At 39.8% G+C, this 25,865-nt stretch overlaps 1 protein-coding gene across 1 annotated transcript; it reads left to right on the forward strand.

Moving 5' to 3' along the window:
* The first annotated feature begins 245 nt into the window (after positions 1-245).
* Positions 246-25,087, forward strand: LOC147153187 (cryptochrome-1-like). Its single transcript, XM_086025482.1, has 15 exons — positions 246-435; positions 3,131-3,294; positions 7,935-8,043; positions 8,135-8,277; positions 9,201-9,385; positions 12,052-12,140; positions 13,531-13,671; positions 14,650-14,961; positions 15,935-16,086; positions 16,614-16,816; positions 17,182-17,295; positions 17,374-17,490; positions 19,535-19,615; positions 20,266-20,387; positions 22,899-25,087. The coding sequence occupies exons 2-15, from the start codon at positions 3,137-3,139 to the stop codon at positions 22,905-22,907; spliced, it is 1,935 nt and encodes a 644-aa protein (XP_085881608.1). The 5' UTR covers positions 246-435; positions 3,131-3,136; the 3' UTR covers positions 22,908-25,087.
* Positions 25,088-25,865: the final 778 nt, after the last annotated feature.

A 25,865-nucleotide genomic window follows, 5' to 3' on the forward strand; every position in this document is an offset into this window, starting at 1 on the left:
AATTACATGGACGCATTCAAAAATTTAATCTTGAACTTCGAAAGAATATGACGTTTTCGTTACAGTCCATGGTTATTGTTTTAAAAGCGACATTCGTTCTATATTTGTGCCATCTTGTCGGACATGTGTCCACTGTGGATCTTAATACAGTTATATTATGGCTCGTGATCTGTCAGCGCGTCAAACAGGTCACGAGAACATTGAACGCCGCACGAAAGGAGGCTATATGGCTTTCGCGCATGCGCATTGAGGCAAACGCTTATGAAACCAAGCGATCCGCAAGTAGTTTTGAACACTCCAGGCAGAGGCCAGTGATTCTGCCTGCCGTATACCTTCGCGCACCCAAGTGGCAGCCGGCACTTTCACGCACACGAAGGAAGAATGCACGTTTCTTTGGGCTTGACTTAGATATCATCTCCGGGGCGCTACTGCGAGGTAAGGCAGGTGTTTTGGTGGTGAAAGTGTTTAGTTTCAAGCGGGTAGTACCTTCTACTTTTATAAACAGCGCCACTAGTTACATAAGCCGTGCTTCTCTGACCCGGTTTCTTGGACGTCAACTTTAGTGTCAAACTCTCCTTTTTATTTGAGTGTAATTTATGTTGCTTAGCAAATGAAACCCTGACGCTCATATTGACTGTATGGCCTCAGTTTAAGGTTGAAATTGTGAATCAGGTTTGCGCTAGGTTCCAATGCAAACCAGACGCATGACCTAGTTTCCATCAGAGGGAAGTTCACTGCATTTCATTTGCTTCTGAACAGCCACCAGAGATGTGTGTGCATGCACAGTATGTACAGTACATCATCGTGTTCGAATGTATTATTGTTCCACTGGGGGCACACAAACGAGGGCTAGCTTCAATAAACACTTGGAGAGTAGCGCATTTAAAGTACAGTATTTTCAAAATTGTTACTCCTTGTTGTTGTTTTTTTAACATGTGAAAAGCAACAACAACAACAGTGTAGTTGTATTGTTTTTACCTATTACTATTAACGGCGGTAACTTGTTTTTCGATCTTTACCGTTAACATTTTAGTTGAAACATGCAGGAACTGTTTATTAAGTTTTATAGATGGTGAAAAATAGCTCTGGTCAACTGCAAATTTTAATGAGAAATGAAATTTTGATTAGAAATGCCCTTTTGTGTACATACACATCTTTCTGACACTGATTTAAAAATGTTTTTACTTCTGACACATCAGGTTTTGGGCTTTTTATTTAAATTTTTGTTTTTTAAGTTTGACCCATAAACAGCTTTTTACAAATTTTACTAAGTGTCATTTATAGCTATGATGTTTCAGAAGAAAATTCACCTGCTGCTTGATCAATTCTGGCAAGATCCGTTGAACAAGCAGCAACTGATCTCCTTTGCTTTTCAAAGCCTTTTGCTTGTCAACTATCTGTTGACATGCCTGCCAAACCGGGGCCTGTTACACTTAGCCTAATCCTTACTTCTTACTTAGGTATTGTTATATTGTTATTATAATTATGAAAACCTGACATGCTGGAGAAAAAAAATGAGGGATTCGGAATAAGAGCAAGAAAATAATTCCGAAAAGTTTACTTGCATCTCAGATGTTGACCAGTAAAATTAAAAACAAACAGTAAAAACAAATTAGAGATTGACTGTTGAGTGTCCTGTAACAGATTGTATTCAACCTCATGCTTCAGTCATCAAAATTTTGCATGTCAGCATACATGTGAAATGGGCTAAATTCAGCTTGCGCCATCAGGTTATTGGCGTCAGTAGCCATCCTCTTTCCACCCAAACAGACTGTCGCTGTCACACGTTTCATGCCAGTGAATGGGTGACAACATTCATGACGAACGTTCCATTGAAAAATCTGGCAAGTGATTGAGATGTGAAGGCTGTAAAAATAAACAATATGGCAGAGCAAGTGTTGACCTCTTTTTATAATAAATTTCCCTTATGAGGTGAAGTATCACAAGATGAACAAAGCATTGCTATCTTTTGCTATTTATTTTTTATTTATACTTTGTAATTGTATGTTAGTGCTTTTTTTACATCATGGCCAGCCAGGGGACTACAGATGAAAAATAGTCTTTTGGCTAATTCTGGCTTTTTTAAACCATGATTTTTCATGTGTTATGTGAAATTGCACTGTCCCCTTTCAAATAAACGTATCTATCTATCTATCTATCTATCTATCTATCTATCTATCTATCTATCTATCTATCTATCTGTCTGTCTATTTATCCAACTACCCAAATATCCATCTTTGTAAACATCCATCAACCTATCTGTAGCTTTTTCATAAATATGACACCATCTTGGGACAATCCCTCAGACTCATTGTGGAAATCAATTCATTGAGCGAATTATAGTCATTATCATCTTATATAATATTTAAATTTCACAACCGTCACTATTGGGGGGAGGGACACACGGTCTCCAATTGCCCACGTCCCATGCACGGCCGACTACGTCACCCGCAAAGGGAGATCTTGCGTACGGCCCTTGGGACAGAACCGACCAAACAGAGGTTCATATCCGGCCAGTGGGGATTGTTCTGCCTGTCAAGCAAGTTCTAGTTCATTTTTACATGCATGACTCTTATTTTGAAACAAATGCTTTTAACATAAGATCTGTAGAACCAGAAATTTTGGAACTCGTGTGATACATGCACATAGGTGATAGAGAATAAAGACTGCTTCCAACAGGTATGCAGTAAGAAACTTTGAACTCATGCAGTTGCATTACCTGTATGCATCATATTACAGTATATTGTTTGTTAAGTAGTCACTGATGGTGTAGTGTTACATTCATTTGATTTCGAAGCAGGCATTGTGGGTTCAGTTTCCACTCAGTGACTGTGTGAATGTGAGTCTGGGTGGTTGTCTGTCACTATATGGGCCTTGTCAGCTGAGTCCCACTTGAAATCAAAATTGGGTGAATTAGGCCCCTGAACTGAAATGAGTTTGACATAGCAGTAGGACTGTGCGATTATGACTAATCATATTTATTTTCTGTGCCATAGCACAGTGACATTGTTCCTCATCAGCTTTTTCTTTTCCCAGCAGTGAGCACACTATGTTGTAGGCACAAATGATACTGGACGTGTTGCAATTAGCGAAACACAATTCAGTCGGCTTTGTCTCATCCCTTCTTCAGACAAACATGGCCCCCAATTCCATCCACTGGTTTCGGAAGGGCCTCCGTCTTCATGACAACCCAGCGCTCAGAGAGGCAGTCCAGGGGGCGGGCACGGTGCGCTGCGTCTACTTCTTGGACCCTTGGTTTGCAGGCTCTTCCAATGTCGGGGTCAACAGGTGGAGGTAGGCCTTTTTTTAATGTGGCTTTTATGCAGCCTTATACATTATGAACACTACATTAAAGTGTGTATTTGGTGGGGGATATTTCATACAAATCAATAGCAACTTCAGCTTATTGAAAATCGCAGTTTGTACCAAATCTGGATGAAAGTTAGACATTACAGCCTCTGAGCCTTCAAACACACAGACACAGAGAAACCATCAAGTGACTACTGACATTGTCTGTGAATCTGTAAAGTTTTGATTTAACAAATAATGGCTCATTAATAGTTTTTTCCTCACTATAGAACATATGAGGAAGCAGATGTAGGTTAGTGTGCCAGGCAGCGACGTTCAACTTGTGAGTGGTTATGTGATCGTGACCTACTTGTGGCAAGGCACTCTCCATGCTGGCAGACGCGCTCGCTGGAAAAGGCTGCAGGCAAATATGATGGTCTCTCTGTCATCTGCCAAAATATGCCGCAGCATAGATTAAATGTCACATGATCATCCTGAGTCTCTACATTATCTCATTTGCATTCAAATGAATGTTTGTGAGTGAAAGTGACAGTAGTGCTTTTTGACATATTGGAGGAACTGACATTTTTTTTGTCGACATTTTACTGTATTGTAGTATAGTATTAAAAACACAACTGCTCATCCCAGGTCTTAGCTGCAAGTTTACATTTAAATCTATTCATTGAACCGTTAGCATTGAATTGCAACACACAGTGAAAATGATGTTGTATCAGAATTTGTGTTGGCAGGGAAGGAGATGAAGTCTCAAGTTTACATTCTGAACATTTGATTTCCGGTGCCTCAAACACTTAAAAATATTTCTCAAATACTGTAATTGTTCAAAGTAAAAGGTGTTTTGTTTTTAAATTGCACACTATTGCGACATTATTCCATTTCCAAGGAAGTTGTAACTTTTGCCAGTTTACAAGTCACAGCCGATTCTCTCAGTAGACAGGTATGATGTTTCATATGATGATCAGTGGCTGAATTACTGTACATGAAGTCAAGTCAAGTCAAAAAATGTGTTTACAATGATATGTTCCCCCACTAGTCTAAACGCGGTATTCTGGTTATTATAACGTTTGTGGAATATGAAAGACGCAACAAAATCCACACGTTTTTATCCGTCTCAGGAGGGGGCTATTTGCCTTGTACTGCCATTTGCCGAGCCCTTAGGCACTGTGATGTCATTTTCAGCCGGCAGCAAGTGGCAAAATGGCCGCCGCAGAATGGATGGATGCATGGATAGTTTTCATTTGAACCTTTGTTTAGTTTGTTCTGTGACAGTGTTCCTGTGCCTTTGGAAGTTGTAACTCTTTAAAACTGGAAATGTTACAGAAGAAGGAGTCTATTTGACAGAGTCATTCATCTTAAGTGGATGACCTTTTTATGACTAATTTGTGCACGCTATCTATTAGCAATTATAGCGACTATTTGTGGAAATAGAATATTTTAGAGCGTTAAATGAAATTTGATTAAATTCTGCCATCCAACTACAACTGTCATATACTTTAAACATGAGAGCTTGTCATCAGGCCTCCATAAGTAATTCATAAGCAAACTCACATGTTAATAATATCGTAATACAAAGAGGAACAGAGAGGAGCGAGAGTGTGCACGTGTGCACCAGGAATGAGGTTACTAGGCTAAGGGAAGGGACTGTGTTGTGGTTTGATGGAAACTAAGTGTATTTGCAACAACAGATATAGGACAGAACAGTTGCATAAGGTCTGAGGTTTGATGATGCCGTTAAAACACACACACAGTGGAACACAAATATTAGCAGGAAGTGGCTTGCTGGGTACAACACACCAGAAACTTGTGGAGAATCCTACTGGCAAGAAGTTGGGACGTACACAATGACAACAAGCCTTGCCGTCGTGCGCTCAGGCAGACTCCACTTACCTTAATGTGAACCCAGAATATCTAAATAGAATTTATTTGCGTTGTTATTTTGTGCTTCACCACTGATGTGCTATGAAAAAAAAGTTTTTACTTGGTTTGAATAACCGGTGCAGTACACTTCTAGCCACATAAAAAGATATCATATCATTGGGATACTTTCATTTAAATAAAAAAAAAACAGGAAGATGATTGAGGCAATTTGGATGTGCTGTTTTATTCATAATGCATCGCTGGGCTATCAGATTGGGTGATGGACGATACTCAAAATCAAGTGTCTTGGACTTGAGAACAAAAAAATGTTATGGTGACATCCTTTATGTTAAGTGTTTCGAGAAGGCGATATTGCTGAGAGATGTCAGGACATGCTAACCGGGATGTAGCAGAGTGCTTTAATGTGTTTGTGTTGGATGAGTGGTTTGGCCTAATGTTCCTTTTGTGGGCTTTAAATACAAAAGTATCAATTTAACCTGTTTGGCCAGTGCTTCATTTATCACCAAGTTTGTCATGTTATTTATGCAACTGACACAACTATTGGCTTTCAGCCTATACACACATAGCCGAGAGGCATGCTCTCCTGATCGGGGTTTAGTGATCTGAACTGCAACTGACATATTTATGTGCTAACGTTTATTTTGACTTTGGTCACTGATAGTTATAGTGCCTAACTTCCATGCAAGCAGTGGATTCAGATGCCGCTCAGTGACAGATTTGAATGGGAGTGGGAATGGTTGTCTGTCTATGTGCTGTGTGACTGACTGCAAACAAGTCCAGTGTGTACTGTGCCAATCACTCAAAGTCAGCTGTGATGTGCCTCAGATCACCTCATTTATCGTGAGGGTTACATTCCAAAAATGACCCGCAATAGGTGAAATCCAGCAGCGGACAAGGATGACGAAACGTCGGCTAACAATGACAATAAAGTTTTGTTTTTTATATTCAAATGCCTTGCCTTAAATAGAGTCCCGCGTCACATTGTAGCCAAAGGTGGAATCCTGGTGGGTTAATGCACCTGTTAAATGTTATTGTGCAAAGCAAAAGTTAGTTGTCATAAATACCGTTGCATCTTCTTCATTGTCGTCGTCATATTCTTATTCTTCTTCGTCTTCTTTTAAAGAAGTAGTCATGGCAACTAACAGCAAGGATTTAAAAGGCACATTAATCCACCACGATTGTAGCTTTGGCTACAAATTGACATGGGATTCTAGTTAAGGTAAGCTATTTTAACATAAAAAGAAAAACTTTATTGTAGTTATTAGCTGACGTTTGGTCGTCCTCGTCCGCTGCCGGGATACAGTGTGCTCCGCTTGCATTTATTTATGAACGTAGCAGCTGTTCATTCCCTTCGTACTGCCTACACTGAGCTCTGTTTTTGTGGGCACTCTGAATAACCAAACTGTACATTTGAACAACGTTCTGAGTTTTCGATCCAGTCTGTGTGAAGCAGAGCGTTTGAAAATATGCCCCGAGAGTGCACTGACTGCTTCACTCCAAAAGTTCGGAAACTTAGAGTGTTGTTCAAATGTGTCGTTGGGGTATTCTGAGTTCACCAAAAACGGAGTTCCGATGCGCACTCGAGGTGCTCCAACTAGGGACACGGTGCGTCAGGATGGAAACAGTTCAAGCACGAGCCGCTCATTGGTTTAAAACGTAGGCTGTCTCAGCGTGCTCTACCTCTTCGAACACACACAATCCGAACAGTGCACTAGTGAATTTCTGAATGCGGCCCTTAATATTCATGGTCTTAGGTTTTGTAAAACAAATTTCCCGCCCAAAATAGACAGTTCTTGACTGGTCCGACTTAGAAGAAAGAAAAATAGCAAAAAAATAACCAGGTAACACCACAATAAGTTAAGTTATGGTCACAAATGAAAACCCGCGGTAGAGTGAAGCCGCAATAACCAAATCGCAACATAGCGAGTGAACACTGTATAGGAGTTAGATGGATGGATGGATGGATGGATGGAGGGATGGGTAAATTCACTTTGCACCCGTAGCCAAACAGCAGAACTCTGCAGTAGTTAGAGAGTCCAGAGTCACACACCATGAACAGGTCTGCAGAAGGTGAAATAGTCTTCTTTGCTGCAAACCATGAACATAAACCTTTTTGAGCTGTGTAATCTCCCTACCCCTGCATTAGTTGACAGTGAGAAAGATTAGCTTTGTCTTACAGCCTCTCTCCTAAGGGACAGGCTGACGGATATGTATAGAATAGCCAACCAGGCCCCTGCTTGATCCTCATGCAGATCAGACACAGTCTAGACTGGTGCAGCTGAGTTGTCCTGGTTTGTAGGTCAAACATGCAGTTCTGACTGTGCACTGAAACAAATTCACCAAGCTGTCAGAAATTATAATTGACAGTGCTCAAGTCATGTTGTTCAACAACTTAGTCATAGTTTGGAGTGGTAAAACCTGAGGTGTTGCGTGTGGAGGAGACTGGTGATAGCAACGTCATCAATGTAAATGGCATGGTGACAATGAATGTACCAAAGAAGATAGAGGCCTACTGTAGGCAAAGAACATCATTGGAAGACTTTACTTATTGACAAATGTTTTTTTTAATCATAAGAAGACACCGATTTGATTGGCTATATCGTATCGGCCGATATGTAGCGTTTAATTCATATTCAATAATATTACATTGCAATCGCAGTTTTTAGTTGGGCGGGGGCAAAATTTCTATTATCATTCAGCCCTGGTTTAGATTGATAGACGGATGGTTTAATTTTCTCCTTGGCCATCAGGTTTCTTCTCCAGTGTTTGGAGGATCTGGATGCCAACCTTCGGAAGCTCAACTCCCGCCTTTTTGTCATAAGGGGCCAACCAGCCAATGTGTTCCCTCGGCTCTTTAAGGTCAGCTTCTTCTCTAATTGTCCCTCATGGCGTCTTTGTGATTTAATTCGAACACCTGTAAGTATTGATGTGTTTGGTTTGTCTGCATCAGGAGTGGAAGATCTCGAGGTTGACCTTTGAGTATGACTCCGAGCCTTTTGGGAAGGAGAGAGACGCTGCCATCAAGAAGCTGGCTATGGAGGCAGGAGTGGAGGTCATCGTCAAGATCTCACACACTCTGTATGACCTGGACAAGTACGTTGTAAACCTGACACTAGACCCTCATTCAAAACCTCATTATCATTATGAATTTCTTGACATTTGTCAGCCTTTGCCATTGGCAATCTGCTGTTATGAGAGGCACATCTCATCAGCTCAACATTAAGGGCTCTATTTTTGCGGCCAACGCAAGTTGAGTAAATCTTCGCAGAGGCGAGTTATACTGAGTGTTGGTTGGAGTGTTGGTAGCCAACATATAAAAACAAAAAGTGTAGTTTGTGCCGTTGTGGGTGTGAACACAACCGTCAATCAAAGTAGCTCCTCTCATTTACTTTAAATTTGGTGCGCACTGATAGTCCTTGGAATGAAGAAGGAACTGATTTGCTCGAGTCCGGCGGGAATTCAAAGCGTGCGAAGTACGGGCAGATGATGTGAAGTTGGTCACGGTGATCACCGCTTTCCGCCCCAATTGTTCGTGACCGTGTAAGACACCAGCACCCCAACCCACTGCCCAGCCATATCTGTGCCGCGGCCAGGGGAATAATTTAAAAAATAAAGGTGGTTATAATAACAGTAATAATAATAATGCGTTAATTTACTTGATTTCTGCAAAGATTGAGAGTGTTACAGTTACACTGTTGTCGTATTTATGAATGAAATGTGATGACATCCACCACACAGATCCGCGGACCTCAAATCTGTCTGCCTGTGGCCTGATCAAATTCAACAAAACCGCGTTAAACTCCCTGCGCCCTCGGTACGCAGGAACACGGCGCAGAGCGACAAACCAAAAATGAACACGCCTCCTACGAAAATAGAGCACTTAAAAAAGAGAGCTTCAGCCTTTTTCAAACATTCTCACCACATTAAGTTGCTTTCAAATCTAACTTTAACTTTAAAAACAAAAGACAAAATGTAGTACAAAGGTGATGGTCTCTAACATTTCCCTCACGCACCAGGATTATAGAGCTGAACAGTGGCCAACCTCCCCTTACCTACAAGCGTTTCCAGACACTGATCAGTCGCCTGGATCCTCCTGAGATGCCTGTGGAGACATTGTCAGATAGCCTGATGGCCAACTGCATCACCCCCATCTTGGAGGACCATGGAGACAAGTATGGGGTCCCGTCCCTGGAGGAGCTTGGTGAGAAAACACCACGAGAATCCCTGTTGTCAATTGTTTTTGTTGTCATTTTCTTTTTTTGACACACACAGTTCAAAATGATGAGATTGTTTAATTTACATGTGAGGCAGAGAGTAGAAAAACTTGTTTATGTGCACATCCAGTTAGGACTGGGCAATTAATCGATTTTTTTGTTTATCTCCCAACATAATCTTTATTGATTTTTTTTTTTTTCCCAAAAAATGTTCAACAACATAGAAAAACAAAACTGTTCCCATGACAAAGGGAATATCAAGGGACCGCAAAGTGTTAAAAAGACAAACAAACAAAAAACACTAGTGGTGCAGTGGAACGAATCATCTTTGATTGGTAAGGATCAAGCATAGGTTCAGGATGGGCACGATCCGCAGAATGGTTGGTGAAAAAAACTGCGCGTTCACAATAAGGCAGCGCGATTACTCCGCATTCAGTAGAGAAAGTTGAATGCCCTCAAGATCACTAACTTCAAAATAAAGCTTACCAAATAATGCATTGAGTCATTAATGCCAATGCAATAGCCTTAGTGAACCTATACTTTGAAGTTCGCCCGCGTAGTAGCGTAAAGGCTAACTTGACTTCCGTTTTCTACGTATCCGCAGTTTTAACGCTTGCTACTAACACCGACACAATGCTGTCTCAAAATCATTTTCAGTCGGTAATTTAGGACACGAACAAACCGCTGGTTAATTACACTGTCATTGTATGATACGGCACAAGTCGCCGGCGTTAGTGGCTAGCAGCTGTTATCATTAGCTGGTAGTACAATAGCTGCCTCTTGGCTTAATTTTTTTTTAAACTTCTTTTTCTATATTGTGGACATAGATTATTTTGTAAAGTGCTGTCCATGTTTTAAGCAAGGTGCCTTAAATTGCACTTCAAGTCTTTTTTATTTAGAAAAAGTAAATAAAATAAAAATAAAACTTTGCCATCATTTAATTTATAACAACACGTTTGCCTAATAATTGTAAGAAAACATTCAGTTCAAAATGTCTGGCAGAATACCTTGAAATGTATACAGTGTACCACTTTTTCACAAAATTGCGGTAAATTGTGTTCTTAAATCCTAAACGTCCATATTAAATATTAGGTCCATGACCCATCCGAACCGTGACTTTTGTGTTCCGTTTGACCACTAGTGAGTACCAAAGACAATCTCCTGGTACTCATGCGAGTACCGCATGAAAAAAATTATGTGCACCCCTGACATTGCATGACAGAAGGTGCTTCTCATATTTTATATATATATATATATATTCTCATATTTTCAATGCATTTACCACATTGCACATTATTGAAATATGATGGTTCTAACTTTCAACATTATAAAGAAATGTAGATATTGTGCATGTGCATAATGTGCATCTAAAGTTTTAAGTAACATTGATAGCATAGTTGATTGTCATGCAATTGAAAAAGAAGTTATACAACCGCTGTTCACATAGAGAAATCACAAACCACTCAAAGTCAGCTGGGATGGGCACCTGTGACCATGAGCAGGATAAGCAGTAGAAAATGGATGGATGTTCTTTTGGGTTAGCTAAACACTGTTGTCGACTAAAGTCCACCTGTCACGACACCTTTTTGTATTTAAAGACACCGCTGGTCTAAATCTGACTATTGGATTAATTGTGTGGCAGCTCATCTTCCTCTGAGCTTCCATCCAGATGCCTGCTTTCCATTCACAGATGGTTTGGCTCAATTTAGAGCAAAGACTTACCTTCTGCTGCCTCCACACGGGCCAGTAATTCACTCTTCATGTAAGATGGCAGTACAGTATATTTAAGGTGTCTAATGCTTGGCGAGCAGAGGTCAGGCTGTTTGTCTCCTAAATTAGCCTCGAAAGGTCACGCTGTTAGCCTCTGCCAGCAGCCCACACTGACACTAGTATGCCATCTGCTGCTTCCATCTGGATGAGGTGCAAATGCAAACTGTACTGATGTGCTGTTAACAGTATCATCATCTGGGATTGTGTTTATTTATATGTACACCACCAGGTGATAGTTGGACACACAATTTCATGCTATTGAATAAGAAACCGTGTCCAAACATTTGAGTGGTAGTGGCTTGCTTGCATTGACGGCGTATACCCTATGTGTGCGTTTGCGTTGCAGTTACATCGGCAGATATCCGATATGGATCTGATTTTTATCCACATTTGGAAGAGGTCTTGTTCTGATGCGAGGTTATCTGATTTCACATATTTTCTTGCCTTTACGCTGCCGTAGTGCAATCGGAATTGTACCTTATGAGAGCAAAAATTCTGAATTGTGTCACTTAGTATAAATCGGTATCTGAGATTGCAATATCAGTATATTGCGCAATAGTGTTTTGTTTTCTTGAGTCTTTTGATATTCGAGCAGTTCGGACGATTTTTGTGCACAAATTTGAGATACAAGCATTATATGGCGACATGTTAAATGTGATTATCACCGTAGAACCTAAGATTATTTTTTTATTAAAATGTCCGAAAGTGACACGTCTCTGTCTTTGACGATCAGTATAATATGGCTTCCGTGATTTCCAATGGGGGAAGAAGTGTTTCTTAACCTAACCAAATCTGATGTCAACCTACTGTTTTGGAATAGATTCGGGTTTGACTGTATTAAGTTGTATTCAATTGCTGACTCAATTATTATTTATGTTTTCAGGCTTCGACATTGAAGGCCTGCCGACAGCTGTATGGCCAGGAGGAGAGACCGAGGCTCTGACGAGAATAGAGCGCCATTTAGAAAGAAAAGTGAGTATCTTACTCGTCTTTTTTTGTTTCTTTGTATTAGTGATGATGATTACCTGAGCATCCACAACGACTTAAACACTGCATTCCAGAAAACTGAGAGGTTGGACGCTCCCCATTTGGAATTTCTCAGGTCCGACCCCAATGTGTTCAAGGCAAATGTGCAAAAACTTGGCTGACACCTGCAATTTATATATGTGTGTGTATGTATAGTATAGTTAAAGTATATATTTTTTTATTTAGATAGTCACTTTTAATAGTCTTATGCCATTGACGTCAGACTACACACTCTGAAGTCGGAGCACAGTGGAACCACACATACTTGCGATTTGGCACCTGTTAATTTACCTACCGGTATTTGCAGATTTTCTTAGTTTTTTTTCCCAAATGCATTTTAATGTCCGTCAATTATATACAGATATTCACAGGCCGTCCCGGTCCATATCCCCTGCTAATAGTGGAGGTCAACTGGATGTACATCGTTTTGTCCCGACTTTACAAGTAGTAACTCCTACTTGGATTGGTGTTTCGTGGTCTATCTTGTTTTTTTTTCTCCAAATCAGAGGTCCTAAATTGTGGTCTACCTTTTTTCTGGAATGCAGAGTCATGCCTTGTCCACAAACACGGGTATTTAAAAAAACAACAACAACAAACAAAAAAAAATTGCAGTGCATATTTTTCCACAGTGAAATTTGAGGGCGCAACTTTTGGGAAAACTCTCGCCAGGTTTAATTTTTTTTTTTTCTCCTTTGTGCGCGACACAATGGATGATTGGCTATCACATCCGCCTCACAATTCTGCGGTCATGGGTTCAGAAGTTTGCATGTTCTCCCGGTGCCTGCGTGGGTTTTGTCCTGGTACCCGAATTCATCCCACATTCCAAAAACATGCATTGTTTTTGAGGACTCTAAATTGCCCGTAGGTGTGCTTGTGAGTGTGAATGATTGTTTGTCTATTTGTTTGTCTGGCGACCGGTGCAGGGTGTACCCCGCCTCTTGCCCAAAGTCAGCTGGGGATAAGCGGTACAGAGGATGGATAGATAGTCTTTGTATGACTATTGCAGTGAGCACAAAATTCTTTACGTGAACCAATTCTTTTTTGTTTTCGTTTTTTGTTTTTTGTTGCTGTTGTATTAACTCACCCACAACTCAACTCATTTAATAGTCAGTCCCCTTTTTCTCTTGTTGATAAAGCACCTTGAACTATTGTGTTATAATGCCACCTGGTGCTTTGATATGCGTTTGCGTGTTGATGTGAAAATGTTTTTCAAACCCCAGAGTGGGGAAACTACGTTTTTAAGAAATACCCGTGCACTTGTGGACATTGCCTTACCGTTGGTTGCTGTGGGATGCTCTGCACCTCCCCTCCCCTGCTCTCCTTGTTCACCTTGCAGGCATGGGTTGCAAACTTTGAGCGTCCGAGGATGAACGCCAACTCGCTGCTGGCCAGCCCAACAGGCCTCAGCCCATACCTGCGCTTCGGCTGTCTCTCCTGTCGCCTTTTCTACTTCAAGCTCACGGACCTGTACCGCAAGGTGAGCAGCCATCACAGAGCTCAGGTTTTTCGCTGAACAGAAACCCTCTAGATCAGGGGTGTCCAAACTCGGTCCTCGAGGGCTGGTGTCCTGCCTGTTTTCCATCTATCCCTGCTGCAACTCACCTGATTCAAGAGATCATTCATGATCGTTATCAAGCTTCTTCAGAGCTTGCTGATCATTAAAATCAGCTGCGATGCACCAAGGAGAGCTGGAAAACAGGCAGGAAAGCGGCCCTTGAGGACCGGAGCTGGACAGGTCTAATCTAGATAGTTCAAGAAAGTTAGATAGTAAGCGGGTCACGCATGGGTGGAGGTGGAATTCAATTAAGGTGCGGATCAGAAGCTGTAAAATTTAAATGATTTCATTTTGCAATGAGTCAATGGAATATCTTAAGAATCAAAATCACCTCCTCTTGTGTCTTTAACACTAGGGAACGCAATTTTGGTTAAGTTAGATCTGACAGCTGTTTTTAAATGGGAAGTCACCCCAAACATTTTTTTTTTCAAGAATATGTTCTAGGCCCACTAGTTGAAATAAGGCATTCTGATAAATATTTCCTTTGTGGAATGAGAGCTAGTCCACCCTTTTTAGCCATTGTTGGCAGCCATTTTGTCACTTCTGTCAACAACATTTTTGGAATCAGAATCCCCATTTTAGTTTTAATCAGCGTAAAAATTTAACTCAATAGAATTTTTTTCCCAAAATTGTTCCCCAGTGTGTAACATTTTGTGTTGTCCCCCCTGAAGCAGGAAGTTGCCTGCACACTAACAACCAATTGGACTACCGAGTTGTTTTTATGTTTTAAAACAAGCAGTGGTTAGCTTTTTGACACCTGGATGACCGTTGGCAATGTTATATTGACAGTTAGTGTACAGTTAACAAAGGTTTTATAATGCTGACAATTTAGTTGAGGGAGTCTTTTTTTATCCTTACGAATGTTCTACTTAAACTCTGCTTCCAATGTTTTCTTCTCAGGTGAAAAAGAACAGTTCCCCTCCTCTCTCGCTTTACGGACAGTTACTGTGGCGAGAGTTTTTCTACACCGCGGCCACCAACAATCCGCGCTTCGACAAGATGGAGGGGAACCCCATCTGTGTTCGCATCCCCTGGGACAAAAACCCTGAGGCACTCGCCAAGTGGGCTGAGGCCAAGACTGGCTTCCCATGGATAGACGCCATCATGACTCAGCTGAGGCAGGAGGGCTGGATCCATCACCTGGCTCGCCATGCTGTGGCTTGCTTCCTCACCAGAGGCGACTTGTGGATCAGCTGGGAGGAAGGGATGAAGGTAAGCTATAAATGGATTTCAGCCACCGCTATTAAAAAGCGGATCTTTATGCTGTGGAGTTTTACAATGACGAGTGGAATTTGACTGGCCTTAAGGCTCTATATTCGTAGTCAAATTTGGCGCATCATGATTTTCGTGACATTGCAAGCCTCATTTTTCCTGTTTGGCAATTGGGCACACCGTTCTGTCCCATGGTCGGTGTCCTGACGTTTCCTTAGCAATGTGCCTAATGCGCCTGACAATTTGGTGGCTGAATTTCGACGAGACTTTTTGCCTGCTGGAATCTCATCTAAACGTTGGCACAGCGTTAATTGAGTCCCAACCAGCTTGCTGCATGTGTGGACTATTGTACAAAAGTTAGATGGAAGACAACAGAGTATGCACCATTTTTGAATAATTAAATTATACACTAAGTAATGTATGTCAGGGTCGTATATAAATTCAACACAGAGTGGTATGAACTGAAGAAAGCGTTCTTCATTTGCAGACATGGAAAGAAGGGCTGCCCAATATATTAAAAAAATATTGATATCGCGATATTGGCCTATGCGATATGCATATCGCCAATATCATGTCAATATTGCAGAGACATGCAATCATTTTCTAATGGAATTGTATGCTTTTATCTGAATTTGACCAGTCAGACGCAAACTTAAATGTGCATCGAGGCCAATTACAATGAATTGGCTAAGAACACATTGAGCCCGCTTATTTTGCCGCAGGATAAAAGAAAGTACCCGTTTCCTTAGGTATTAAAAATGTATTTTAATTTCAGTATTTAAATTAATTTCTTTAGGTACATGTTAAATAACGTAATAATATCGATATCGACATAATCAACATGCATATCACGTTTTTCCAATATCATACAGCCCTAATGGAAAGATATATTTTCTTTATTTTCTCTTTAGAAGGTCATGTTAGATGTATCCTGCTCGGTCGGTTCTGCTCACTTAAGTTTTTGGTGCCACAGGTCTTCGAGGAGCTGCTTCTCGATGCCGACTGGAGTGTGAACGCGGGTAGTTGGATGTGGCTGTCCTGTAGTTCCTTTTTCCAGCAGTTTTTCCACTGCTACTGTCCCGTGGGCTTTGGCCGGCGCACCGACCCCAATGGTGACTTCATCAGGTGGGTAGCTGTCATGCCACAGGTCGTTGATGTGAGCGAGAATTCCAGAATATAATTCATATTCGAGATTTCTCCTGAAGACAAATTCTTTTATGTTAGGTTGCTGCACAGCTTCTTGTGTGTTTCTTGGTTTGAAGTGATTTAGTATTCAAACAGGTTCTTTGTCGGCACTCTCCCAGCTGAATGTTGTACACGTGAGCTTAGCCAAAAATGTGTCATGAAGTCATTTGTGACATATGACTACAAACTGAAATGATATGGTGCGTAGTACATTTTTCAATTCCATTTATTTGTTTATTTTTCTATAAAACATGATGGAAAAATATAACACCGAACAAAGCAAAGTCCCTGTCAAACAAAAACATGCACATCATAAAATCATGATTGTAATAATTTGTTACAAATGAATAAATAAAGAAATAAATGAATGGATAATATGAACAACAGGTAGAAAATCTGGACTCGTGCATAGTAATTTGCTGCATTGTATCTAATCAGCATTATCTAATGTCTCCCTGTGATTGCAGACGTTATTTACCTGTCCTCCGAGCTTTCCCTGCCAAGTTCATATACGACCCATGGAACGCACCGGAGTCAGTTCAAGCGGCCGCCAAGTGCATCATTGGCGTGCACTACCCGAAACCAATGGTGCACCACGCCGAGGCAAGCCGGCTCAACATCGAGAGGATGAAGCAGATCTACCAGCAGCTGAGCCGATACAGAGGACTGGGTGAGGACACATAATGTTAATAACAATAATAATGATGAAGTAATACTCAACACAAAGCAAGAATATTTTTGATTTTAAATATCGTGAGGACATGGACTCAGTCACCTATTTTTTTTTTTTTTGCATAATTCTGCAAATTTACAGTGTGAATATTTGTGATTTGAAGGAATACGACTCGCGGTAGTTCTAATTTGAGTATGTCAGTAGGGTTTTACATTGACTTTATCATTAGCACTGGCGCTTTTTTTAAAACAAAAAACGTGTTGTATTCATATATACAATGTCTGTAATACTTATCTGAACTGTGTGAATCATTGATAGCCACTCTCATACTTCAATTCTAAGTATTTTTGTGCGTTTTTCAGGCCTGCTAGCGTCTGTTCCGTCCACCAATGGTAACGGAAACGGAGGAATGATGGCCTACTCACCTGGAGAACAGTCGGGGAGCAACGGCAGCAATAACAACAACGCCCCCCACAGTAAGTGCACGGGCGCTGTTGTGCCACCGCTTCCTGAATGCCCACCCGCTTCAATCTTCTTCTCTGGTGTCATTCAAGTGCCTGGCGTGTCGGGCGGCTCGGTCTCCACGAGCAATGGCAGTGGGAGCATTCTCCTCAACTTTGACAGTGAAGAACAGTCGGGGCAGCGACTACAGCCAGTGGTGCCGCAGCATGGTGGGTCACATGACATGCTGAGTTTCTGGTTTAACGATGGATGATATTAAAAATCCCTACGTTGTAACTCAATGATAAATAATTGTGGTTACAGTATATATTAGAGCTAGATGATGTGGCCTGGAATTCATATTTTGGTATGTAGGTGTACTACACTGTAATTTTTCACGTTATAAACATTAGTGTAATTTTTCCAATAATGGAAGTATTTCTGAATGGGTTATGTAGTCCTTTCAAAAGTCACTCAATCCTTTCAAAAGTCACAAGTCTCAAAACTCCAAATTTAAACTCAGCACTCTATGATGCACACTAGTGCAAACACAAAAAAAACAGTGCTGATATTATTTATATATTTTTTAATATACTGTACTATACTGACCATATAGGTTTCTCCTGGCTGATCTATGTGTGAGCTTGCTGTGTAGCTGTTGTATTACGTAGTTTCCCTCTAAGTTTCTAGTGTTACTCTACTGTAATGCGGTTCCAGCCAGACGTCCGGGAAAAATGTACTGTACCTAAGCACTTACAGTATTTTGGTGTTTTGCTACTCTACGTTTAAGGTTAGTTTAGCAATTAGGATGGATTCTCCATCTTCTCCTGTTTTGTTTTCTTGCTTGGTGTGTTGCGTCACTAGCTTGCCCTCCTTTAGTGATAGCGATTCTTGACAGAAGTGAAGCTTATTTGCCATTATAGAGACAAGGATTCGTGTTGTAGAGGAGCAGTTCCCAACCATATTAGGACAGTGTTTAGCCGCGCTAGCTAGCCAGCCGCAGCTCCTTGCAAGTTAGCTTAGTGCCTAGAATTCCCTCGGTAGATCCTGAGCAGTCGGGAAATCGGGGAGGATAGGTGACTATTCTACATAGACGCACATATGGCTGGCAGCTCCTCCGGCCCTGTGGTCAGAAGCGCTTAAAGTTTGTTTCACACAAAGCCAGATACAAATAAGGTCATCACCAAGCGTTATTATGATTTGTCGCAGCAGTCCAAATTTATACCATTGAGCCAAATTTGTACTGTGTATTGCACGTACTGCATACACAAACAGATGAATGAATGGCTTTGTAGACTGCTTTGCTTTTTTATCCCATGGCAGGATATTATTAAATGTAGGTTTACAGGAAATTATATTAATTACACCCTAAGACTGAAAAAGTAAAGTTTACTAGATTTTTTTTTTTTGTGCTGATTACCAATCTGCCATCCTTGTTTCTCTAGCTATCAGGTTTTTATAATTACAATAACAGTATAATATGTAATATAGTAATATTTATGAATTAAGGTTTTGGTTGAACAGGTGGATTTTTTTTTTTTAAATGTCATAGCTGTGAATTACGACGTATGGTAAAATCCGTATTGCGCAAGCTTTTATAGGTCAAATTTAAAAAATGAAAATATCTAAAAAAAAAAAAAAAGTCTGATGTGCTATTAAAAGTAAAGAAGTAAAGCCATTTTTAAAATCAGTGTGAAAAATATGTTTCGCGACACATCAAGCAATCTCTGATTAAAATTTGATGTTGACCACTTTAACTATAGTTGGAGTACTTCGTAGATGGCTATGATTGATTGACTGGAGGATGCCGTATTGCCTCAAATCGTAGGCTTTACTCTAATAACAAGAGTGTTCTATTTATGCATGCGCATTTGATTACATTTTCTCCCACCAAAAAATAATGATCAATTATTATTGATTACTTGTTAGGGTACACTTACTTGCCTGGTACGCATTGTTTAATGTTAAACAAAAAAATTACCATTAGGTATATAACTTTTTAATGACAATCAAAATGTGTTTTCCACATTAATATCTTCATCTGAAGTGTATACTTTAAAAATGTGTTTGAACACATGTTCAGCATTCATCAACGCTCCCTATTTGTCAGTAAAGATGGGGAAATGTTCTTTTTAAAGATCACTAAATTTCTCAATCAATCAGGTTCTGCTTACCGCCAAGTAAAATATTGAAGAGTGGGAGACGGACTCATCTTCCACAAGCATATTTTGACGTGCAAGTAGGATGTGTAACCTTTGACGGTGTGTCTTGCAGGTTACCATACAGTGCCAGAAAACAACACAGTGGTCACCAATAGCCGACTGTACCATGAGTTTGCTGTGCCTCAGCACCCAGGTAAGATGGCACACACTGAAGGAACCTAAGCCACAAGTGACTTACTGACAAAAGTATTGGGCCACATTGAAAATATTTTGAGTAAGTCTAAATGTGCCCCCCCCCAATACATTTTGTTCATATAGCCACTGTCCAATGAGTACGCGTACCGCCTTTTTGTCAAGGAGCAGTAAAACACCAATCACAAATCGATAGAGATGATGTTGGATGTTTTTGCAGTCAGTGCTGTACTGTATATTGAATTATAGTCATTGTTGTCATTATTTTAATTGCTAGTTCTTCCTCTCAGCTTGTAGCAATGTATTGCAATATATTTTGAACTTATTTTTACACATAGGAAGTAATGGAAATCAAATTAATCTGTTGTGGATCAAACTATCTTAAACTTTTTAGGTCTCCAGACAATTTTGATGTAACATTTTAACATTATCAACTGTCACTTCATTGTTCTGTGATCATCAAATTGTTTCATTTTACCATCACTGGTCCTGTTGTGTGTTGGCAAAATAAGTCTCGCCACGCCTCACTTGATGCACATTTTGACAGAACATTTGGTCACATTCCGATTTGAGGTTCCACTGTATAAGAACTTAAGATCACTTTTTGTCTCCCTTTTCATCTTTAATTCCTACCCATTTTTTTATCTTCAGGACTTGCTCATATCAGAGGCGGCATCACAGGAAAACGTGAACGGGAGATGGAACGGGAGGGTTCGGGGGAGGAAGACCCGTCGTCCTGCTCTGGCCACAAGATGCAAAGGCAGAGTTCAGAGGTCAGTTGGGAAAGTGCAAGCCAACAACAAGGCTTTCAACGTTTGTCACATGTGACATCAGTGAGTGAACATTGATTGCCTTGTGGGATCCGAGTAGCTAAATGGAGGTTTCATCTTCAAGTTTCCTCCTGATCCATAAATTCTTCTTCTGGATCCAATGAAACCAAGTGTCATTATGATTCTGCACTAACAGCAAATGGCAACCTGATCAGATGATGGTTGCGATAGAGTATGTGTTTGAACAATGTTCAATGGGTTTTAAGATGTTTTTTTGTAAAAAAAAAAAACTTAGCAAATGTGCCCATAAAAATCTTAATCTGTGGGTGCGCCAAATAATCATTTTTGCTGCCGCTTCTAAATATTTATGTATAAAAATATTTGTTCATGTATATTGCTGGGAACATAATTTTCTCTTGTTGCATCTAGCTAAAAAAAAGAACAGCTAAACATTAAACTAACATGTTGTGGTGTTACTATATGACACAGGTGTCAAACTCAAGGCCAAATTGTCTTTACTTTTAATAACACTGATATATTGCAAGCAACCAATCCCATTTTAAACCAAATTGAAAAATTGTTAAACCATTTTTTTACTGGCTTCGGATTTCAAAAGTAGTTATCCATCAATTGGTTGTGCATACGTAAAAATATGAGGCGATCATACATTTATATTGAGTTCACATACAGTCACAATCACCCCTTGAGAGAAACTGTGATGTAGTGATTAATATATTTGATCAATTTGTGAGTTTTTTTTTGTCAGGATGATTTGTATTTATTTATTTTTTATTTTTGTATTTATTTATTTTTTTTAATTGGTTTTTTTGTCAGGATGATTTGTATTTATTTATTTATTTTTTTGTATTTTTTTTGCAGCTTCCGTAATTAAAAAATCCAAAGCATTGTCAACATCTCTGCAAACAAAGAGGAGCTACTTTACAAAAGCAGTCAGTATTGACAACCTCGGGATTTGGTCACTATCTTTAACTGTTAAACAAAGCAACAAGATGATGATTCATACAATCAAACAACTTTAACCCATTACAAGAAAAAAACACCTTGATAGTTGTCTCTCTCTGAGTATTTGTTAGGGGGCGAAGGTGTTGCTGTGCCAACAAATATTTATGGCCCGGCCACCACGCTTGCAAATGCGCTGTTGCTGTACTCACAATGACACACTAACTATGCAAAACGGTGGTGGTGTTCACTCATGGAAAGCACGAGTAAAAGGATAGAGGACTCACTCATTTTCTAATTTTCAAAATGTTTGCATTTTACTTAGGATGCTTCATGTATGTACGTGTTGTTGGTCTAAAATGAACACGTATCTTCCCATCACACGTAGCAGTATGCAATTTTAGCAGGTTGCTAACATTAATGATTAAATGAATCCCCAGACGCATTTGTCTTCATGAGACATTTGTACTCATTTTAGATTTTGTGAAGCTGGAAAAGAAAGATGAAATAGATATAACAATATCCAACTTGTATAAGAGCTGTTATGTTTACATTGGCATTACTTTGGCAACACTCCACTGTAGTAAGCTAGTCTAAAATAGAAACATTGAAATAGAATAAGGTGGGAGAAAAAAAATCAAAAAAGCAAAACTGGAATTTTTATGAAGTTGAATTCAAACTAGAGGTGTCAAAGTCAGCATAACACAGCCCTCATATTCAAGGTACTGAAAACTCACAACCAAATCTGTTTCCAGAGCTAGAACAGGAAAGAAATATAAATCCCGCCGGAGTTGTTACAAAATGCCCTCTGGCTAAAAAATCAGCTGCAAATACAGGTAATCGTTGATTTTCAGTGTCACAAAAACTCTGAAATATTACATAAATACCATAAATGCCATGATAACATATTTTCCTGAAAAAAAATATATAGTACATGATGCAAGCAGGGGTCACCAATCTTTTTGAAGCTGAGAGCTACTTTTGGGGTATTGATTAATACAAAGGCCTACCAGTTTCATAGACACTTCTAAAATAAATGTGCTCAAATTACCTTTAATGGTGTTAATTGATAATTAATGATCATTTTTTTGACAACACTTGATCATGTTCATGATTTCTCACAATAATTAGGAAACCGAAAAATATCAGTCTGCAACACCGTTTATTTATAAATCTCTGACATTGTTTACATTTTCAAACGATTACCTCTACAACATTCCTAGAAAATCACAATGTCCCATCGCTGGTGTGCTATTTTTAGAGCAGGGCTACTTATGTGTCAAATGTATCAAATGTGCATTGAGGTATAATAACAAATGTTTACATACAGTAAGTGTTTATTTTTGCGAAATTTGGATTTAATTGCCATTTTACAAAAGAAAATGCTGGTTTTCAGCAAACTATTTGCACTTTTAGTCAAATTTTATTTTTATTGTGCACCCACACACTCCATTTTTGCTTGTTCCATCAGTGCAAGAGTTCCCATGGCTTGAGCAATGCATGCCTATGTTTTATTCTTCAAATTTTTTGCTTGTCCTGCTTTGTGTCCTGCAGACCACCTAAAGGACGTCGGCGTACGAGAAGTCATCGACATCGGTCCTCTGTAACACACATTCTCAGTCAGAAACTCCCAGGGTGAACATGGAGGTGAAAATGTGATTCAAGGCTCAGATTTTCCAAGGGAGTCTGGCGACCTCTAACCTCAGTAGCTTGCAGACCTGCAAAAAAGCCTCGAGAAACAAATCGCAACGATTTATTTGTAATAAAATTAAAGCAAAAAAAAAAACAAAAAAAAACTAGCAAATGTGCCCATAAAAATCTTAATTTGTGGGTGCGCCAAATAATCATTTTTGCTGCCGCTTCTCAATATTTATGTATATAAAATATTTGTTCATGTATATTTCATGATGGGAACATCATTTTTCCTTGTTGCATCTGGCTAAAAAAGAACAGGTAAGCATTAAACTAACATGCCCGGCGTTACTATAAGAGACAGGTGTCAAACTCAAGGCCAAATTGTCTTTACTTTTAATAACACTGATATATTGCAAGTAACCCATCCCCGTTTGAAACTAAATTGAAAAACTGTTCAACAAGTTTTCAAAAGTAGTTATCCATCAATTGGTTGTGTATATGTAATAATATGAGGTGATCATACATTTATATGGGTTCGCACACAGTCACAATTGCTCCTTGAGAGAAACTATGATTTCCACACCCAGTTTCACACCCCTGCAGTGTAAGGTAAAATGATTACAAAGACAATCTTATTTGGAGTCATCGCGGTTGACTCATGTTAATGTTGAATAGGTTAACTTACACAATCTATTTTGTCGGCAGCTAAAAGCAACATTGGGTCACGAAGGAGAATGTGTTTGTGTAGTCTGAAAAGTGAGACATGCCAGGTATTTGTACGCACCTGTATATAATAGAACCTCAAACGAAATTTTGGGAGCCCTTTGAAAAAGCAATGATTACCTTTTGCCAACTCCCGGCGATGTCATTTTTGTGCCGTGTCACATTTCCACATCAGTGGTTCCCTTGACGCTGTCACTAAAACATTCTGAAGACCAGTGACACTTCAGCGTGTGCAACATTTTCAACACCAAATGGTTCACTGTCCCCCACTTGCTCAGACGTTTTCAAGGACGAGGATCATCTCCAAGGTTCCATTTTTTTCTACTGTTTCATATAAAACAACAAAAAAAAAAAAAAGACAGAAAAATAAAGACAAATTGTGCTCGAAACAAACATTCCTCACATCCAAGTCCAGCCTCCTGAATTAGACGTCCACAGCACAAGGCGACTGTGACAATTGATGTCTCAACTGTGTTGCAAACTGTCGCTGTTGGAATGGTGCCAGAATCCAACTAATAAACAAACATGGATGACATTGGGCACCCGGACAGTCTGTGGATACGTCGGACAGTCCGCTGCTGTGGTTTGGACGAACCCAAGAATGTACATGTTTTCTTCCCCCTTTAGGATGCAAGCTGATGTTTATACCGCACAAAACTCACTTCAAGATGAACAGGACAGTTTCAACGGGTCTACTCGGCTCCCCAATCTGTAGTCACGTAGGGCGGGGGATACAGTGTATTCATAGGCCAGCACCCTCAAGTGAGACTTTACTTGCAGAACATGCGTCACAATCCCTAACTAACTAACCTTAATTTATATATATATATATATGATATATATCGTATCATTAGCAATCAAAATACTAACACAATGTTCCACCCTACAGCCTATTTTTTACTTCAGGTTTGCTTCAAATTTATCCCAAAGATGCAGATTGGGGCAACAGATTATGTGGCGACTTTGTTTTGTTTTGTTTTTGTTTTTTTGGGAGGGACAAATCTATTTTTGGGGGGGAGGACGGTGGGTGTCAACTATTGTGTACCATCTGTATCATAATTCTGTGTTCTCTTGAGAGTTTAAACCGTTAGTTTTTGTAGCTTTGATCACATCGAAAGAGAAAAGTAAAGGTTTTTCTTTTAGTTTTGTCGTCCTGCTGCCCAGTATTGCACAACAGAGGAGGAATGAAATAGGCATCCACTTCATTTCACCGGTGGCCTCAGTGCACCTGAAATGAGCTGGGACGTGGCGTGAAATTCCTCCGCCGATGCCATCCGACTGTGTCTGTAAAGTGGCGCTTGTTCTCTGTCCTGCCTCGTGATGTGAAAGGCCTTGTTTGTGATTGATCGCCATCATGACAGCAATTAAAAAATGGTTCAACGTGACATGCTTTTCTTTTTATTAAGGAATGTTTGCAAGCTGCTCCATTGATTTGTTATCAAAGTGCATTCTTTACAGTTTGTTAATTCACCCTTTCCCAGATTTTTTTCCAATATCCTGAGCCAGCACTTAGCTAAAAAAAAAGTGAGAAAGCCTGTTAATAGTTGGTTGCAGCCGCATGATCAGTATGAGTGAACATAATCCAACAATGCAAATGCAGTAATGGCAAAGTATTTGGAAAAAGGCATAATTACTTAGTATTCAAGACCTCAATCAATAGTTTTTGTTCATGTATTTATGGTGGATAAATGTTTGTTGGAGGTCAGGATCGGAAGATAGGCTTGAAATGTAAAGACTAGTAGACCAACTCGCGTACATTTTCAGTTGTGCGGTTTTTATTTTGTTTTGTTTGCTAGGTTTTTGTTGTTGTTGTTTTTTAATAAAATCTGTTACACATTTTCCAGTCTTTAAAGTCACTTCTGTCGGCTGAAGATGACATCGAAGTTGTTCGGGCTCAGATAACGACCAATCAAGGCTCAGCTTCAGAAAACAGGTGTGCCGTGATTGGTCATTATCTGAGCCCTGAGAAACTTTGATGTCATCAGTCGACAGAAGTGACAAAATGCCCCCCCAAATGGCTAAAAGTGGGTGCATTTTGCTGCTAAACTTAATATTCCACAAACGCAATATTAATCAGAGTGCCGAATTTCAACTGGTGCTAGCCCTGCATGGAACATATTCTTGAAAAAAATATGTTTGGGTTGTCTTCACCTTTAAATAAAT

The sequence above is a fragment of the Filicampus tigris genome, chromosome 1 (assembly GCF_054856515.1).
Source record: "Filicampus tigris isolate MCC_2025a chromosome 1, RoL_Ftig_1.0, whole genome shotgun sequence".
Classification (NCBI taxonomy): Eukaryota; Metazoa; Chordata; class Actinopteri; order Syngnathiformes; family Syngnathidae; genus Filicampus; species Filicampus tigris.

Coding starts and splice junctions, on each gene's coding strand:
- LOC147153187 (XM_086025482.1), top strand. CDS start 3,137: ATGGCCCCCAATTCCATCCACTGGTTTCGGAAGGGCCTCCGTCTTCAT. Junction 9,386..12,051: donor CCCGTCCCTGGAGGAGCTTG/GTGAGAAAACAC, acceptor TTATGTTTTCAG/GCTTCGACATTGAAGGCCTG. Junction 16,817..17,181: donor GAGCCGATACAGAGGACTGG/GTGAGGACACAT, acceptor TGCGTTTTTCAG/GCCTGCTAGCGTCTGTTCCG.